General features: G+C 43.4%; 1 protein-coding gene across 1 annotated transcript; it reads left to right on the top strand.

Annotated features, from left to right (window-relative positions):
• The first annotated feature begins 16,510 nt into the window (after positions 1–16,510).
• Positions 16,511–17,613, top strand: LOC141778008 (olfactory receptor 52N5-like). Its single transcript, XM_074652412.1, has one exon. The coding sequence runs from the start codon at positions 16,516–16,518 to the stop codon at positions 17,443–17,445; it is 930 nt and encodes a 309-aa protein (XP_074508513.1). The 5' UTR covers positions 16,511–16,515; the 3' UTR covers positions 17,446–17,613.
• The last annotated feature ends 1,380 nt before the right edge of the window (positions 17,614–18,993 follow it).

Genomic DNA, 18,993 nt, shown 5'->3' with positions numbered 1-18,993 from the left:
TCCGATGAATCACTTTATTCAAACTGAGGATTTTGTTCGAGGAGTTTTGTTTTTAGTCATAACATATGATGACTGACATTCAAAAATTAATTCAAAAACATCAATAGAAGCTTTAAATGTAAAAAAAAACACACCGGGGCTGTACTGAAAGACATTCGGTACAGCCCCGGTGTGATTCAGAATTATTGAACTTCTTGCATATTCTTGCATAAAAATAATTCAACTTTATATATATATATATATATATTTATCAACAAATCATAAAATGGGCTTATTTGGAACACCCATGGGCTTAAAGGGAACATAGTTACATATTAAGACTTTGGACATATTTTGACAAATTAAACAATAAAAACATTAGAAATTTGTATAAATTAATCACTGACACTTCAAATGAGAGATTAGACTTTCATTTTGACTCAAATGTTCTCATTTAAATGGTGGCAATAATGTCTGAAAACTGGATTTGGTGGACTTCACAGGGACATTTACTCTTAACTTAATTCAATGCAGCTGCTCTGAATAAAAACGTGCCAGCGAGCTGATAACATTATGTTATACTGTAAAATAACGACACTAAAATCAACAATATACAGTATAATTGCAACCAATATGACAGCCACAGAGTTGAGTCAACACCTCCTTTCCACAGTTGACATTAGTGGGATTTATAACAGGACAATTTGCATTGCATCACAACATACAGGGTGTCTTTGAACACTGTATAACGTTATTCAATCACGTGCAATAATGTTACTGTGACGCCACTTACCAGTAGGGCAAAAACTATTAGCACCAGCAACTAAGATGGTTAAAGTTGTAGACTTTTAATCCAAATTCATATTTTTTCATGACATTTTCATGTCATTTATATTTATTATAAATCATTTATATTTATTTTGGACAGAAAAAGTGTAAGTGTGTACTCAACTAGTGTAGTAATAATAATAATAATTTATATAATAATTGTCAAACTTAAGCACAAAGTTCTTTCCAGATTAAAAGATTTAACAGAATAAAATAAAATTCCATGTGAGCCCATATGATCAAATTAGGAACATGAGAGCACATTATATCAAGCAGCACTGAGTCCATACATAAAATGGAGGTGCAAGTGGAAAATATGAGAAATAACTTAATAAAAAAACATGACGCCGTGGGTTTGTTTTCCTCCTGTCCTCCCCAATTCTTTGAGTCACCAGCCGCCACTGATGCAGAAACATTACGGTAAGAAATATGAGATAAAAAACCGTCTTCCCCCTAAGTTAGTGTGCTGTTTCAGTTCCTTTTCCTGCTGTGTGGCTTGAACTGATGCTGCCCCCACTGAAGTAGCAGAAAATGAGCAGCAGATGGAGCTAGAGATAATCAAAATGAATCTTGACGGAGTCTCTGCACTGGACCTCTAAAGTTACATTCAGTACAAACATATTTCCATACAAGCTTTATTTTGTCATTAATATCTATACAGTATGTCATTTTATTCTGTCTACGACACACAACATTAAAAACATTCCTGTTAATGTGTAATGTGATTTTTTTATTATGTCACCAGAAGTTAAGGCTTGTACGGAAACTCTGAAAGGTCATGGTGCCGACTACTTTGGCATTACCTCGTAATACGTTTTGGTTTCCCTCTGATCCACAGAGGAAGGCTGATCTGTATTATGATACAGTATTATTACTATTATATTATTTGTAGTAGACCACTGCTGTAGTAGCCTATGTATCATTGCAGCTCTTGTAGAAAACCAGTTCTTCATACTGTGTCATGACAGCGCTTTGGCCTTTACAGTAGCTGTGATTGTGGCTGTGCTGTAACGACAATATTTTCATTAATCCTGCTAGGATCTTCTTCAGGTCAATGTGTTAAAAAAGTGGAAAAAAGTAGAAGAAGGTCCGCACACCGTAGCTCCCGTAGAGTGCAATTTATTGGCACACCTTGAGCTCGTGCTCGAAACGTCACCCACTAAGATGTGCCAACAAATTGCACTCTAAGGGAAATACAGTGTGCGGACCTTCTTCTACGTTTTTCATTTACTGTCTTCTACTGGTCCGGCACCGGCCTACTACGGTTTTGGATGTGTGCGACCATCTTACATTGTTTAAAAAAAGTGGAAACCACACCCATATGTATACATACAGCACACCAATAGGCAAACAAGCTCTGTGATGGCAGGTGTAGCTCATCCTAAACACCAGTGTGATAAAAACCATCCGCAAACAATTCACAATTTCTTGTGGAGAAATATATAGTGCCTCTTACTTTCATTGTTTTCCCTGTTATAGGGTGGGTGTATGTGGTACACTTATATATGAAATTGCACTCAGTGCATGAACCACAATGATAATTCCCTGGCGGAGGATCAAGTAAAAGTTTTTAACCAGAATAAGATTTTACCAGCATTTGTCTTAACGGTCCCATATTGTAAAAAGTGACATTTTCATGGCTTTTATATTATAAAGCAGGTTTAAGTGCTATATAAATACTGTGAAAGTATCAAAACGCTTAATCCACAGAGAAATACAGAGCCCGTATTCAGAAACTGAGCTTTTGAAACAAGCTGTCAGGATTTCTGTCCATTTGTGATGTCACAAATCTACAATATTTAGATCATTTCACAGTTTTAAACGTAAATATTCTAAATGGGTCCCACTTTATTTCCTGTTGCATTGTATATGAATGACATCAGCTGACAGGAAGTAAACATGGACCCAAGCTGTTGCCTAGCAATGCAAATCTGTTGCAATTCCATTGAAATGTACTAAAATGGAGCGTTTTAGACAGGGTAAATACAGCTATATCCAAGAAGACAGTATGAGGAAAATAAAGGGTTTGTTAAACATTAAAGCATATAAACATGTTTTAGTAGAAACCCCAAATACAAGTATGAATCTGAAAATGAGCATGATATCTCCCCTTTAAGTTAGGGGATGTTTGTACACAGCTTTGGGTAGATCTTTATATTATTTTTTTAACTAGTGGATCAGAGCTTTAAATGTGCCAGTGTTTGCGTATAATCTTTTCAAAATCTTTACCTAGAGCTGAATATGATTATGGCTGTGACACATTTGTTTACACTGGGCGTAACACTAACTACATGCAGTGGTTTTGACATGGCTGAGCATTGCACCGAAGTTCTTTCTGAACTACTGTAGTGGTAAAACATCTGTCATATCGGATAGATGTGGCTTAACGATGCTTTCTTGGCTCATGTCGATAGAGGCAGTAAAGAGTAGCCGGAGTACAGCTACCGTAGCCATATCCATAACATCACATATACAACCACAGATACAGCATAGCTGGAATAATAACCATATCCACAGCTTCGCCCAGCACAGTTGTCACAGCCGTATACAGTTGGAGATCTGACTTTTGATGGCCAAATGAGCAATAAATGCATCATGTAATGTGTCACATCATCTCTCCTTTCAGCCCTGTCTCCTAAAAATGACGTTCCCATACAAACTGCATTGTGAAATAGGTTTCGAAGGAAGTGTATTTTCTCACGGAATACGATTGTTTTTGACGTATCACAAATATGTTTGTAATGACAGTCTGTGGAAGTCTGCGTAGGGAGGAGGTCAGGGTGGATGGGTCAAACACAGGAGTAAATTCGCAGCTTCATGTCTTCCAAAATCACTCATTTCCCTTCACAGCCCCTTGACACACTCCTAGACTCAATCAATGACATCACATTATCCAGAAAGGGAAAAATAGGTGACACATAGTCTTTATTAATGAGAGAAAACATGACAAGTCTTAACTCCCTTAAAGACCAGTGGGCGGGGATCTGGGTATAGAGGTTTCAGACATCTGGTCAAAGATGATGACGGGAATACATTCATTGCTGCGCTGCACTGGACCAAAATGAAACTATTCCAATTCACATCCGATATAGACCCCATGTGTGACTGTTTTAATATTAGATATGCTTTCCAAAACTACTGATAAATCCTCAGAACCATCAGCCTGCCTTGCTTTATTTAGTATGGTGACACAAAATTTGACTTTAAACAACAATAAACTAAACCTTTTGTCTTTTGCTGTGCTGGTGGCAAGATGACAAATTTTGATTAGATGGTAAGATTGCAACCCTCCAACATCTGTGCAATGGCTTAGAGATATGTTGTATTTTTTAAGTTGGAGAACATCAGGTAGACTATTAAGGGGTCAGCTGACACGTTTTCATTGATATGGAAACCTTCCCTTAGTCGTGTTGATACCTCAGGCTCAGATAACTTTGTGGCTGAGTAAAGTTTGGTGTATGTATGCATGTGTGTGCTTCTTACTTGGGTGGCATCACGCCCCTTACTTAGGCGTCACGTCCCTTACTTAGGCATCACTTTAGTAGTTACACTTGGCGTCACTTTAGGATTAGCAACAAAACCACCACAGTTAGGTTTAGAAAAAGAAACGTGAAAGTGACTCTTGACAAACAGTAGTCTCATGGATGAAAGCCTTGTGTTTGTGGGACCCGTCAACCTCCCCTCCCCTTTAAACTACGTCACCACACCCCGGCGCACTTCCTCTGAGTGTTTACTGTTGCTGCGGACGGGTTTACATTGTAGTCAATGGAACACCTGGTGCATTTCATACCGGCAGTAAAGGCTGCCGGTATCACACGCCGACAACCATGACAACGCCTCTGTATTTGATGCCCTTGGAATCAGAACGGACCGACCAGACACTGAGACAATTTCTTTCCTTTCTATTCTGACTATGTGTCAGTATATTTGACCAATAAACGTGATTATAATACTGATTGTCCAGGAGCAGGACTGCATTACTACACTATAAACCAGTCTAACTGTAACTGGACTCTCTGTGCACTCTTGAATACAGTTTGGCATTGTAAAACTTTGTTGTGAACAGTAAGCCAAAACACTTGTAAAAAAGTGTTGCATGTTGGGAGCTCAGGGGACTCCACTGCCCCCTAATGGTCTACCAGTTTCATCACTGTGTATTCCAGTTGCCACAGCAGCCAGTAAGGAGTGTTAATGTTTCTGAAACAAATGCGATCATTAATGAGGTCCACTGTGAGCTGCTTCCTTACAAAACACTTATCAACAGTTTCTGATGGTAATTAGCCCTCTGGGAGCAAAGAGAGAGGCCCGGTTATACAGTAGATGTTTGTCAGAGCTCAGAGGATAACACTGATTACAAAAGATAATGAAAGCTCCCGGGATCTATACTTCACTGTCAATGCATGATGAAACTTTGGCTGCTGATTTTCCAGCATACTATGCTTTGGTCCACAGCAAGAAAACTCAGCAACTATTGGCCAGAGTTTGATGAAATTCAGACATACATGGTCGTAAATAAACCTTTCCTCTAGTGCCATCATTTGGCATTTGAACATAAAAATATATCATGATCTGAAAGACAGACTACCATGAAACTTCACTCACAACTTCAATCACTCCATGACATTTTGTCTATAAAACACACTGTGACCTTTCAATATCCACATGAACAAAAAACTGGTCTATAAAGAAATGTTTTTCCCAGTTCGGTGTGGAAGAACTTGACAGAACCCTGACCTCAAACCCATCCAACACCTTTGGTATGAACTGGAAAGCAGACTGCCAGTCATGCCAGCCAAATCTTTTGGAAAGTCATTCCAGAACTCACACTTCTGCAGATTCAGAGAAAGTGAAGATAACAGGATGGACAGATGAAGCAGAGAAGGAAGTGCGAAGTTGAAGAGGGAAGACTGGCCTGCAGGCTGGAGTCTCTCCAGAGAAAGAAGAGTGTCTCCCTGTCCGTCGCTCCCTGAACGCCTCGCTGCAGCTTTAATTCTATTAACCTGCTGGTCACCGAGACACCTGGGAGCTCCGAGGCCTCCAGGACACTCATTACAGCCTAATAATAATGACACAGCTATACCACAACACACATACTTAGGCAGAGCCACTGTCGCTCCGTAACCACAGTCGCCGCATGGCCACACATAGCCACACTTTCTTTCTTAGCGCTGTACAAACATAGTAATTTTAAGCCCAACCATGTTGTTTTTTTCGTAAATCTAACTGTAGTGGTTTTGTTGCTTAAACCTTAGGTGACGCCAAGTGTAACTATAGTGGTTTTGATGCCAAAAATAAAGTCATGCCTAAGGGGCTTGACGCCGCCCAAGTAAGGGGCCCAAGTAAGGGGCCCAAGTAAAGGGCGTCATGCTGCCCAAGCAAGGGGCGTGACGCCGCCCAAGCAAGGGGCGTAACCACAGCCGCCCCAAAACCACAGCTGCCCCATAGCCAGAGCCACCCCGTAGCCACAGCCACCCCATAACCACAGCTTCCCCATAACCACAGCCGCCCGCCCCATAGCCAGAGCCTTCCAATAGCCACAGTCGCCCCATAACCACAGCCGCCCCATAACCAGAGCTGCCCCATAGCCACAGCCGCCCCATAGCTACAGTCGCCCCATAACCACAGCCGCCCCATAGCCACAGCCGCCCCATAGCCAGAGCTGCCCCATAACCACAGAGGCCCCATAACCACAGCTGCACCATAACCACAGCCGCCCCATAGCCACAGTCACCCCATAGCCAGAGCTGCCCCATAGCCACAGCTGCCCCATAGCCAGAGCTGCCCCATAACCATAGCCACCCCATAACCACAGCCGCACCATAACCACAGCCGCCCCATAGCCAAAGCCGCCGCATAACCACAGCCGCCCCATAACCACAGCCACCCCATAAACACAGCCGCCCCATAACCACAGTCGCCCCATAACCAGAGCTGCCCCATAGCGACAGTCGCCCCATAACCAAAGCCGCCCCATAGCCACAGTCGCCCCAATAACCACAGTCTCCCCATTACCACAGCCGCCCCATAAACACAGCCACCCCATAACCACAGCTCCCCCACAATCACAGCTGCCCCATAGCCAGAGCTGCCCCATAGCCACAGTCGCCCCATAATCACAGCCGCCCTATAACCACAGCCGCCCGCCCCATAGCCAGAGCCTCCCAATAGCCACAGTCGCCCCATAACCACAGCCGCCCCATAGCCAGAGCTGCCCCATAGCCACAGCCGCCCCATAGCTACAGTCGCCCCATAACCACAGCCGCCCCATAGCCACAGTCACCCCATAGCCAGAGCTGCCCCATAGCCAAGTCACCCCATAACCACAGTTGCCCCATAGTCACAGCCGCCCCATAGCCAGAGCTGCCCCATAACCACAGAGGCCCCATAACCACAGCTGCACCATAACCACAGCTGCCCCATAGCCAGAGCTGCCCCATAACCACAGCCGCACCATAACCACAGCCGCCTCATAGCCAAAGCCGCCGCATAACCACAGCCGCCCCATAACCACAGCCACCCCATAAACACAGCCGCCCCATAACCACAGTCGCCCCATAACCACAGCCCCCCCACAATCACAGCTGCCCCATAGCCAGAGCTGCCCCATAGCCACAGTCGCCCCATAACCACAGCCGCCCTATAACCACAGCCGCCCGCCCCATAGCCAGAGCCACACCATAGCCACGGTCACCCCATAACCAGAGCCGCCCTATAGCTACAGTTGTCACATAGCCACAGTTGCCCCATAACCACAGTCAGTATTTCTTGTGTACACGTGAGTGGAAGTTGTGACCTGATGGAGGTGCTAGCAAGAAAGGACCATGAATATTCACATCAAATTGTATGGTTTTACATCCAGAATCTGTTGAGACATGCTCCTCTGGTAAAATTATTGGATGGACGGGTGGATGGAGACACAATTATACATAGACAGTAATAAAGGGGTGATTTGAAGGAGTGACACTGGGGTAAAAATCAATATATATGATAATGTGTTCACCATCTATAGATGTATTGAATAATCAGGTTTAAAATGTGGCATCATCTTGATGACAGTGAGTGATCTCAGCAGAGGAGGACAACGGTCCCTACAGGTTTCCCATCCCCGCTTGGTTGTAACCACTAATGAACAGACTGTTAAAGTTGCTGCAACAACAAGAAACCAACAGACAATATTCCAAAAGTTCTTAGACAGCTATCAAGCTATTTAACATGCTGCTGATTCAATTGTACAACAGTCACGTATCATTGCAATAACATGAAAATAAATTCACAACAAACTAACTACATTTCTTTCACCACAATGTTTTTTCGAATACCAAAAGCTTCTATACTTTGTGTTTCCTTTATGTAGCAAGGTGATGAGTTGGGAGTGAGAACGGGTTGTCCTTTCACCTCCAGTTCTTGTGCCAAGCTAACACATCATGGACCAGTCTGTCTGCCCTACACACAGTATCCATATAACCCCTGGTAAGACAGTAAACAAGCCTACAGCTCAATATGTCGAATGTGGGATTATTAACTCTAATGTCATTACTGAATTTCAAATTGAATCAATTACAAATTCACTAGCAAGGACCACACCATCAACAAGGTACAATTTAACCATTTTATTGAAGGAAAACACAGATGGTGCTTGTGGTTTGTCCACTTAGTCAGATGCAGTTTGTGGAGCTTTGATTGAGGATCTGCCGTAGCGCTCGGGCATGACGGACCCCCTCGGGACCCTAAAATTCCTCCCCAGACCCCGGAATTCTGCTGATAGCTTCATTTGGCTTTTTTGAAGAAGGCCGGCCATCGGAGGACCTCACTGGAGCGTGATGATGTTCCGACTACGGCTACGTGTTGCGAGACCGGAGTTGTCAGCTCCATGGCGGGTGACTGGAGTTGTCCTCGGAGGCGATGGAGTAGAACTGCGGCGTCGGCGATGGTATGTCCGTGTTACGGCTTGCTGGACTCACCCTTCTGGACGGCGTTTGGATTACAGGAAGCGGGATCTCAGCAAGGAGGCGGACGGCGGAGAAGTATTCGGCTTCTGCCGCTAGTCTGCTGGCATGGGCTGATGGAAAATTTGGACGTGGTCGTCCTGATTTTGACCAAATAGATCATCGTGTAGGGATTCGGCAGGAACAGGTTTGGTTATTTGCAAATTAATTAATAATATATATAGAATTATTAATATTAATACAAATTATCAATAAACATTAATAATAAACGGGGCACCACCCTGGAATCAGGGACCAATAACCAAAACGTTAATATAGTCTCATTAAATATACTAAACTATCAATTAGGAACTTTGATTAATAATTAAATTAATAACTATAACCAAATTAGATAGTAAAGGTTGAAGGATATTGGAGTTATTGACATATCAGAAGTTGGCATTATTCACTCTTGTACAACATTAAACAGACCAGAATGTATATTCCACAAACATTTATTTACAAGATAATAAAGGTGTAAAACACAATATTAATCTAACTAAATAACTAAACTAAACAAACCAAACAAAGTGTGTGAGCATGTGTGTGTGTGTGTGTGTGAGAGAGAGACAGACAGAGAGAGAGAGAGAGAGAGAGAGAGAGAGAGAGACAGAGAGAGAGAGAGAGAGAGAGAGAGAGAGAGAGAGAGAGAGAGAGACAAGATGGGTGGCTACTTGTCTCAGGATGTCTGCATGGCCTACAGACAAAATGGCGAGCACTGTAAAACTACAAAGATGGCGGGATCAAAGTCAACATGTCAACACATGGCCTCTTTGTTCTTCGGAGCACATGTGCTCAGGAAGGACAGAGAGGGGAGTGAGGTGGGGGTTGAAATTATCTGAAGCTGTATGTTTATGTTTAACACTTATCCACAGTTTCTGTATGTGATCTTAATTTGTGTGAGATAATGCAGTGGGTTAGAAAAGATGGTTAGTTTGCATGCAAGACTTGTCTATGTGAAGCATAAACCAAACACATCAGATATGGCAGCTACCCAAATATCCTAACTACAAATAATATCACAACAGTCAAACTCAATGAATAACATTAAACCAAATCAAAACAAGTACATTCTAGAAATCAAAACTGAACAGTCTTGCTCAGCCATGTGCAATTGCTACTGCTAAGGTAAGCCCAGTACGTTACCAATCCATGGAAAAAAGGGTTTGTAACTCCATGTGTTGAAGTTGTGATTCCAAGTCAAAGATGTTGTCTTTGCTGTGCTCAAATCAAGTTGTGCAGATTGGAGGAAGCTGGTCGCTCCAATACTTTCTTCCCAGCAGCTTGATAGCTTGGTGCTAACTTCCTTGCGGTTGTTGCTTGAAGTTAGTAGGTAAAAAGGCAGGCTCTCGCGTCTTCTGCTTAGAAGATCCTTGTGTTCCTATGGCTGTTTCCTAACAGGCCATAGATCAGAACAGAGCTGCTTTTACAGCTTCTGGTCTGGAGAGCAGCAGCTCACCTCCACTGGTTAGGAGAGGTGAGAAGGGGGGTGAAGAAAGAGCAGAAAGAGCATAAAAAGAGGGAACAAAGAGATTCTTCTGGTTTTGTCCTGGGTGAATTTCACACCTATGTGTGAATGCTACAGCAGCCAATGGCTACTGAGCTGAGTCCTCAGCCAATGGCTACTGAGCCGAGTCCATGGTTGGAGATACTCAATGCTCAAGGATCCTGAGAAGCGTAGTTCATTGTCCTTGCCACCATTTGGTAATGGTGGGTCCCAACAGTCGTGAGACGAAGTCCATACTCAAGATGAGGTGAGTGGACGGATGATGTGGCTCGTATATGGTGAAGTTAAATACATGTAGCTCACTTTTCTTTGTGCTAATTGACCGAAACATACCGTTATTATGGTAATGTAAGGGGACCAACTTCAGGTCAGATGTGTGGTCAAATATTTTTTAGGCAGCGCCCTGATGGCCTACGGATTATGAACCACCACAACGTCCTCTCCCCTCATTTCCTGGCATCCCTCTACTGTCAGTTATTGATTAAATGCAAAAAATGCAACATATTTTCGGAATAAGTTGATTTCTGTAAACAAATCTATGAAGGCAGCTCAACAAGTAGCTTCAGGAGGAGTAACCTCAGGTCAATACTATAAAGATGGTGTTGGGACCCACCATTTAAGATTGTGGCAGAGACAGTGTCCTACGTTTCCCAGGTTCCTGGAGTCCTTAACTCCACCCATGAAATCACAGTAACCATGGCTACTGTAACCCATGACCCATTCACACTTACCTGTGAAATGCAGCCTGACAAAACCAAAGAGCTTCCTTTGTCTCCCTCTCTTCTCTTCTCTTCTCTTCTCTTCTCTTCTCTTCTCTTCTCTTCTCTTCTCTTCTCGTCTCACCTCCAGACCAGAAGCTGCATGCAAAAGCAGCTCTGCAGCTCTGAACTACGGCCTGTTACCAATAGAAATAGACACAAGAACTTCTTCCAAGGAAAAAGGCCTGCCTGCCTCTTTAAGATTCCTGCTTAGCTCAGTTTGCAATGCTAACCCAGAGTAAACACGTTTAGCGCCAGGGGAGTACAACAGAGTCTGCCAGCTAACTTTACAAGTAACAGGAACAAAGCAAGTTAGCTAAGCCAAGCAGCCAACTCTGGAGAAACAAAGGATTGGAGGAACAGTCTTTGAACACAGCAAGGACTGCATCTTTTGACACCAGATCCAACTTTCTCCAGCCTGGCTCTTCCAACTTTAACAGATGCAACCTCCATTTAAACCTGAAGTAGGCGACATTGGAGCAAATATGATTGAAAAAAGTTATTTTTATGAAACGGTCGCTATATAAGATAAGATAAGATAAGATGAACCTTTATTAATCCCAGGAGGGAAATTCAGGTGTCAAAGCAGCAACATCAGCAAACAGAGTGAAACACAGGAGAGGTAAAGGTATACAAAAAATTATAAAAAACAATAATAGAGAAATAAAAGATACAGAGTGAATGGGTGAACATAGTGTATGCAGTCTGTCAATAAATACATGTAGTATGTGCAATAAATAAATGTAATATGTACATGTGTGCAGTCTATAAAGTGGTACATAGGATGTATATTGTAAGTACGTGTAAAGTGCGCCAGTGGTTAGAGTCCAAGATAGTTGCAGATAGTGTATGTTTAAAGGCAGATAGTGCATGTTTAAAGGCAGATAGGGCATGTTTAAACTTCTTAAAGTCCTAATAGTTCTCATATGGGGGTCAGCCTTGGTTGTGGAGCCTGATGGCTACCAGCATGAAGGACTGACCCAGGCGCTTTGTGTTGTGCCGAGGGGGGATGAGTCTGTGGCTGAAGGTGCTCCTCATCTTGACTAGCTCATCATGGAGGGGGTGGGAAGGGTTATCCAGGAGAGCGTCCAGCTTCCTCCTCATCCTCCCCTCTGCCACCACCTCCAGATCGTCCAGTTCAGATCCAACCACAGAGCTAGCCTTCCTCACCAGCCTGTTCAATTTGTTGGCATCCCTTGAGTTGGTGTTACCCCCCAACATGCCACAGCAAAGAAGAGAACACTGGCTACTACAGACTGGTAAAACATCTGCAGCAGCCTATTACACACATTAAAAGACCTGAGCCTCCTCAGGAAGAACAGTTTGCTCTGTACCTTCCTGTAGAGGGCCTTGGTGTTGTCAGTCCAGTTCAGTTTACTTTTCATATGTACTCCCAGGAACTTGTCGGTGTCCACCACCTCCACCTCCTCCCGTCGGATGGTGATGGGAGTTAGGGACCTCTTGCTCCGTCGGAAGTCCACCACCAGCTCCTTGGTCTTTCAAATGTTGAGCTGGAGGTGGTTGTTATCACACCACCCTACGAAGTTCTCCACCAGGGCTCTGTACTCGTTATCATCCGTGATGCAGCTGACAATGGAGGAGTCATCGGAGAACTTCTGTAGGTGGCACGTACCCGAGTTGAAGCGGAAGTCGGAGGTGTAGGTGGTGAACAGGAAGGGTGACAGCACAGTTCCTTGGGGGGCACCGTTGTTGCTTACCAGCACATCTGACAGGCTGCTGCTGCCTCCTGGGGAAGGGTGCTGACAACAGGCTTGTATGTTGGTACAAGCCTGATGAGGTTGTGGTCTGATCCGCCGAGGGGGGGAGAACAGTTGCGCCGTATGCCTCCTTAATGTTGGCATACAGCAGGTCCAGGGTCTTACTGTGTCTTGTGTTACAGGTCACATACTGGGTGAAGTTCGACATGGTTTTGGAGACCTTGATATGGTTAAAATCACCGTTTATGATGATGAATGCGCTGGGGTGCCTCGTCTGTAATCCCGCGACGGTGGAGTGGATGACGTCAGTCGCTTGCGCCGACACAGCACTCGGTGGAATGTAAACAGTAACTATGATGGCGTGTGAGAACTCTTGAGGAATATAATACGGCCTCAAACTCACAGCCGGCAGCTCAATGTCCGGAGTACAGATGTGTTCCTCTACAGTTATGTGTCTGGGATTACACCATCTTGAGTTAACAAAGACAGCAAGCCCTCCGCCTTTCTTTTTACCGCTCTGTTTGTCTCTGTCGGCTTGCACCACCGTGAAGCCGTCCGGTTCCACTAAGCAGTCTGGTATAATCCCATTTAACCATGTCTCCGTAAAGCACAACATACTGGACTCTCGGTATTCCCGTTGGTCTTTCACCAGGGCTGATAGCTCGTCCGTCTTGTTGGCCAGAGATCTCACATTCCCCATGATCACCGAAGGCAGGACGGGTTTAAATCTCCTCCTCTTCTCCCTCCTTTCCCTCACGATCGCGCCGGCTCTTGTTCTCCGTCTGTGTGGCCGTATCTCGGCAGGTAAATCCTTCGGTGGAGCTATTACTCGGTCCCAAAGGGCGAGTAGCGCTTCAAACGAATACACTGTCCGTTGGCCGCCGATCATGCTCGTTGGTCAGACTAACTAAATAAGACGGCTGTGAAAAAGGAAACTATTTACATATAGTGTGCAGTATACTATCACTGACAAAAACTAAGTGCAGTAGAAAGTTAGAAGTCACGAAAAAGTAGCAAAAAAAAGACAAAGAAAGTAGAAACACGGAGAGCTACTAAGACAGGCTGCCACTCGCAGCGGCCTAGTATCGTGACAGTAGTACATGAAACAGGTAACCTGAAAAAAATCATGTGCCTCGGTGTCCTCCGGTGTCCTCCGGTGTCCTCCGGTGCTCCTAACGGCATCTGCAAGATTTTACAGACCGGAGGAAAACAAGCAGTAAGAGCTGATCTGAGGTCTGATGTCTATGAGAGCCGGCTGTCAATCACTTGCGAACTCCGACCAAATGGTGAAACTAGGCAGCGCTGATCAAATATGAATCAATATTATGTTACGTTAATGCCTATTTCTCTCCTCGAATGTTCTCAGAATCATCTTGTAGTGCACGGTTTAGCTGTAAAATGAGAAAGTTTGTAACGCCGCCGCCATTGGGAAATCTGGTGAAGGAATGCCAAGTTCCGGTCACATGACCGGAGCACAGCCAATAGGAACGCTCTCTCAATGAAATGACCTGTGATTGGTCAAAGTCTCCCGTCACGGGCTAGATTTGTTGAAGCCTGAAAACAGAGCCATGAGGAGGTGCAGAAATCTAGTTATCTCTCAGAACACTTGAATTACAATATGCTGAAAGGTTATTATGGAATTTTTGATGCCAAAAATACACTGCTTACTGCCACTTTAACAAACGAATCCCCCTTTCTTCCCTGGACAGGGTAAGGTAACTGGGCCTACCTTAGCACAGAATAGGCACAGCAATTTCACATGGCTAAGCGAGACTGTTTAACTTTAACCTCTGTCAATGTACATGTACTGACTTGATTTAATGCTATTCACTGAGTTTTATCATTGGGATATTGTTGTAGTCAGGATATTTGGGTAGCTAGCTTCGCCATATTTGATTTGTTTGTTATGCTCCACACAGACAAAGGGTCTCGCATGTATACTAACATACTTTTGTAAGCTGGCGCACTATCCGACACATTGAGATCACGTACATAAACTGTGAATTGGTTTTAAGCACAAACATACACATTCAGAGAATCTCAAAACAACTACATCACACACCCCTTTGTTCTGATTGAACACATGCTCAGACAAGATGTGACTACTGTGTTGGTGATATCTCGGCAGGACTCTCTGCAGTTTGGTTTGGTTAAAATCCGCCGGCCACAATAAAAGCAGCCTCCGGCCACAAGGTCTTGGTCCTGTTGAAATGTTAATGTAAACTCCCTTGGGAGATAACGTCATTCGATCATATTCTGCTCTAGATTAGAAGAAATTATTTCCACATCCGGGCACCACTTGTTGTCGATAATGAAGCAGACGCCTCCCTTATTGTTTGGTGCTGGCGGTGAATGGAGAGCCCCTCTGGAACAATGGCCGAGTCTGGGATGTAGCGGTCGAGCCAAGTCTGCGTGAAAACCTAAGCGTTACAGGTCTTAATGTCCTGTTGAAAAGCCATCCTGCTTCTGAGTTCATCCAGTTTATTATCCAGTGACTGGACATTTGCTAAAAGGATACTTAGCAGAGGAGGCCGGTTTTCACGTTTCCTCAATCGGACTTGGAACCCCGGCCCACGACCCTCGCTTCCTTTGTCTCCTCCATTTTCCAGGCACAGCAACAGATAATCCCAGCCATGGATATTCCCCGTAGTTTGTTGATCGTGATTAAAAAAAAGTGCTAAGATTAGACAACATAAGTTGAGAGAAGTTGAATAAAGTTGACATGAAAACATCCAAGTTAATTGGCCGTGTAGAGATGAAGACCTCAGGGTTGCGAGGGCCTATGCGGCGCCAAGATGGCCAGAAACACTCCTGATTGGATAACCAGGCGGCTCACTCATCTTATAAGAAGTGTCTCGCAGTCCAGCTCTGGTCTGGCTGGAGGAGGTTCACGTAAATAGAGGTAAACCTGACACACAGTCTCACAGTTGTTTTCCACTGTTCACTGAAGACCATTTGATGTTTTGTTGAGAAAGAAAACACTAAAATGTAAATCTTGATGAACTGGATGAACTATAATCTGTCGAAGGTTTTACTGCCATAAATTATATTTTGAAGGACACAAATGAAGAATGACGAATGCATTAGAGATGTTGTGTATAAAAGATAGATATATGGTTTGTTCAAAAACTTTAACAAAAATACACAATAAAACATGAATCTGTATAAGGGATCACTGCAAAAATATATTTTAATAAATATCAGATTTGCATGAAGTGGTCCCTTGTTTCCTTATTTCTTCTGGTTGATGATATAACTTTGTTCAGTCTCGTCAGGAATGCTGTGCACGTTTCCAAGCCCCCAAGGAAATGAGTGAAATCCTCAGACTGACCTTTGAGTGTTTTTTGGTTTTTACTTCCATTGAAACAGGCACAGCATCCTGATCTGCATCCACAACAAACTGTAGTTTTTTGACGTACAAGTGCAGTGAAATGTTGCTCTGGGACCAGAATATTGCAGAAAACACTCTGGTTTTAAGATATACTGTTAGGCTTTCATAACAGTGCTGATAACGGAGCGGATTTGGGGATGCTAATAAGTTTCTGTTTCACTTGTTAAAACTGAGTTACCAAACATGCAGCATATTTAGAAGATACTTTTTGTCCTTGTTGCTTTCTATTTCAAAGCTGCAATTGTTCACCAGCTTATGAATTAGTAACACCATCACATATTATGATAACTGTTGCAGTGTTGGCTGAATTATCTGTCTATGATCCTCTGCAGGATCATCCCCCTGCAGTATGGACAACAAAACTTTCAACATGGACATTCTGCACCTGGAGGGGTTAAATGTCAACCCCAAGTCCTCTGTTCCAGCCTTCATCCTCCTCCTCTTCATCTACATCTTCATCATGATGTCCAACGTCGGCCTGGCGGTCCTGATCTTCATGGAGAGGAGCCTCCACCAGCCCATGTACCTGCTCTTCTGCAACATGAGTATTAATGATGCGTTCGGGGCGACAGTCATCATCCCTCGCTTGTTAAGTGATTTTTTTATTCCGATCACAGAGCGGTACATTCATTATTATGAGTGTGTCATTCAGGCTTTTTGTGCTCACTTTTATGCAGGCATCTCTCACACCGTGCTCATGATCATGGCCTTCGATCGCTACGTAGCCATCTGCAACCCTCTGCAATACGCCACCATCATGACCAACAGGATGGTGGTGAAGCTATCTGTGTCGGCCTGGGGGGTAGCTTTATTGATGGTGGGGATCCTCGTGGGCCTCAGCGTCCGCCTGTCACGTTGCAGGTGGACTATATTAAACCCATACTGCGACAACGCCTCCTTGTTCAAGCTGTCCTGTGAAAGTGTCCTCATCAACCACATCTACGGCCTCGGCTACACGGTGGTCCTGCTGGGTTCCTCCATCGGCAGCGTAACTCTCACCTACCTGAAGATCGCCATAGTGTGTTTGAGCAGTAAGAACAAGGCGCTGAACAGCCGGGCGCTGCAGACCTGTGCCACCCACCTGGCTGTGTATGTCATCCTGTTTGTGTCATGCAGCATCATTGTCATCCTCCATCGTTTCCCTCACTTATCAGACCTCAGGAAGCTAGCGTCCATCTTGTTACAGGTGGTTCCTCCAGCCATGAACCCGGTTATCTATGGACTGCAAATGAAAGCCATCAGACAGAAAATTTTCATAATGTTCAACAGGAATACATGAGGTGAAATGACTCAATACTGAAATGAATGTAAATAATTGTTTATAAAGTTGTTGCACTAGCTGAAATGTTCAGTCATGCAATTGAAAGTCATACTCTGTCTCACTGTCGTGCTGAAATCTTACTTTTCAATTGTATTTCACTTACTTCTAAACATCCATTCAGTAACAATTAAGTGAAGTAATGATGATATACATTAAAAGTACTTTTACGCAATTAGTTTGACTGGCATGTTTCTCAACTGATACGGTCCTGCAATGTGTAATTTGAATTCCTTTGAATTCAATTGATCAGGTTTTATTCAGTGGTTTATATCATATGAATGTTTAGTATCGTTCTGCAGTCCAGATGTCAAATAGAATAAATCCCGAAAAATTAATTTAAATACAGATTCTAAACTTCTAACATTCTCCAATTACGGCTAAAAGAACTCTGAATCCTTCAATTGAATCGTATCGTATCGTATTGCTCTAGATGAGCCAAATATTGTCCTTTAATCATATCGTATCACTCTAGATTAGCCGAATATTGTCCTTGAATCGTATCATATCACTCTAGATTAGCCGAATATTGTCCTTGAATCGTATTGCTTTAGATCAGCCAAATATTGTCCTTGAATCGTATGGTATCGCTCTAGATGAGGCAAATATGGTCCTTGAATCGTATTGCTGTAGATGAGCCAAATATTGTCCTTGAATCCTATCGTATTGCTCTAGATGAGCCAAATATCGTCCTTGACTTGGATCATATCGTATCGCTTTATATGAGCTAAATATCGTCCTTGAATTGTATCGTATCACATCGCTCTAGATGAGCCAAATATCAACCTTGAATCCAATCGGTCTAAAAGAGCCGAATATCGTCTTTGAATCATATCGTATGTCTTTAGATGAGCTAAATATCGTCCTTGAATCGTATTCCTCTAGATGAGCCGAATATCGTCCTTAAAACGTATCGTATCGCTCTAGATTAGCCGAATATAGTCTTTGAATCGTATGGTATCGCTCTAGATAAGCCAAATACAGTCCTTGAATCATATCGCTTTAGATGAGCCAAATATCAACCTTGAATCCAATCGGTCTAAATGAGCCGAATATCGTCCTTGCATCGTATCGCTGTAGATGAGCCAAATATCGTCCTTGAATCATATCGTATTGCTGTAGATGAGCTAAATGTCGTCCTTGAATCATATCGTATCGTTGTATATGAGCCAAATATTGTCCTTAAATCGTATCGAAACGCTCTAGATAAGCCAAATATTGTCCTTGAATCGTATCGCTGTAGATGAGCCAAATATTGTCCTTGAATCGTATCCTATCGCTCTAGATGAGCCAAATATTGTCCTTGAATCGTATCGTTGTAGATGAGCCAAATATCGTCTTTGAATCATATCGTACGTCTTTAGATGAGCTAAATATCGTCCTTGAATCGTATCCCTCTAGATGAGCCGAACATCGTCCCTAAAACGTATCGTATCGCTCTAGATTAGCCGAATATAGTCCTTGAATCATATTGCTCTAGATGAGCCAAATATTGTCCTTGAATCGTAT

This window comes from Sebastes fasciatus, chromosome 1 (assembly GCF_043250625.1).
Source record: "Sebastes fasciatus isolate fSebFas1 chromosome 1, fSebFas1.pri, whole genome shotgun sequence".
NCBI classification, from domain to species: Eukaryota; Metazoa; Chordata; class Actinopteri; order Perciformes; family Sebastidae; genus Sebastes; species Sebastes fasciatus.
Note: the sequence above shows the minus strand (reverse complement) of the source record. Positions and strands in the feature narration are given on the sequence as shown.

Bases quoted from the DNA above. Each gene is read 5' to 3' on its own strand.
- LOC141778008 (XM_074652412.1), top strand. From the start codon at position 16,516: ATGGACAACAAAACTTTCAACATGGACATTCTGCACCTGGAGGGGTTA.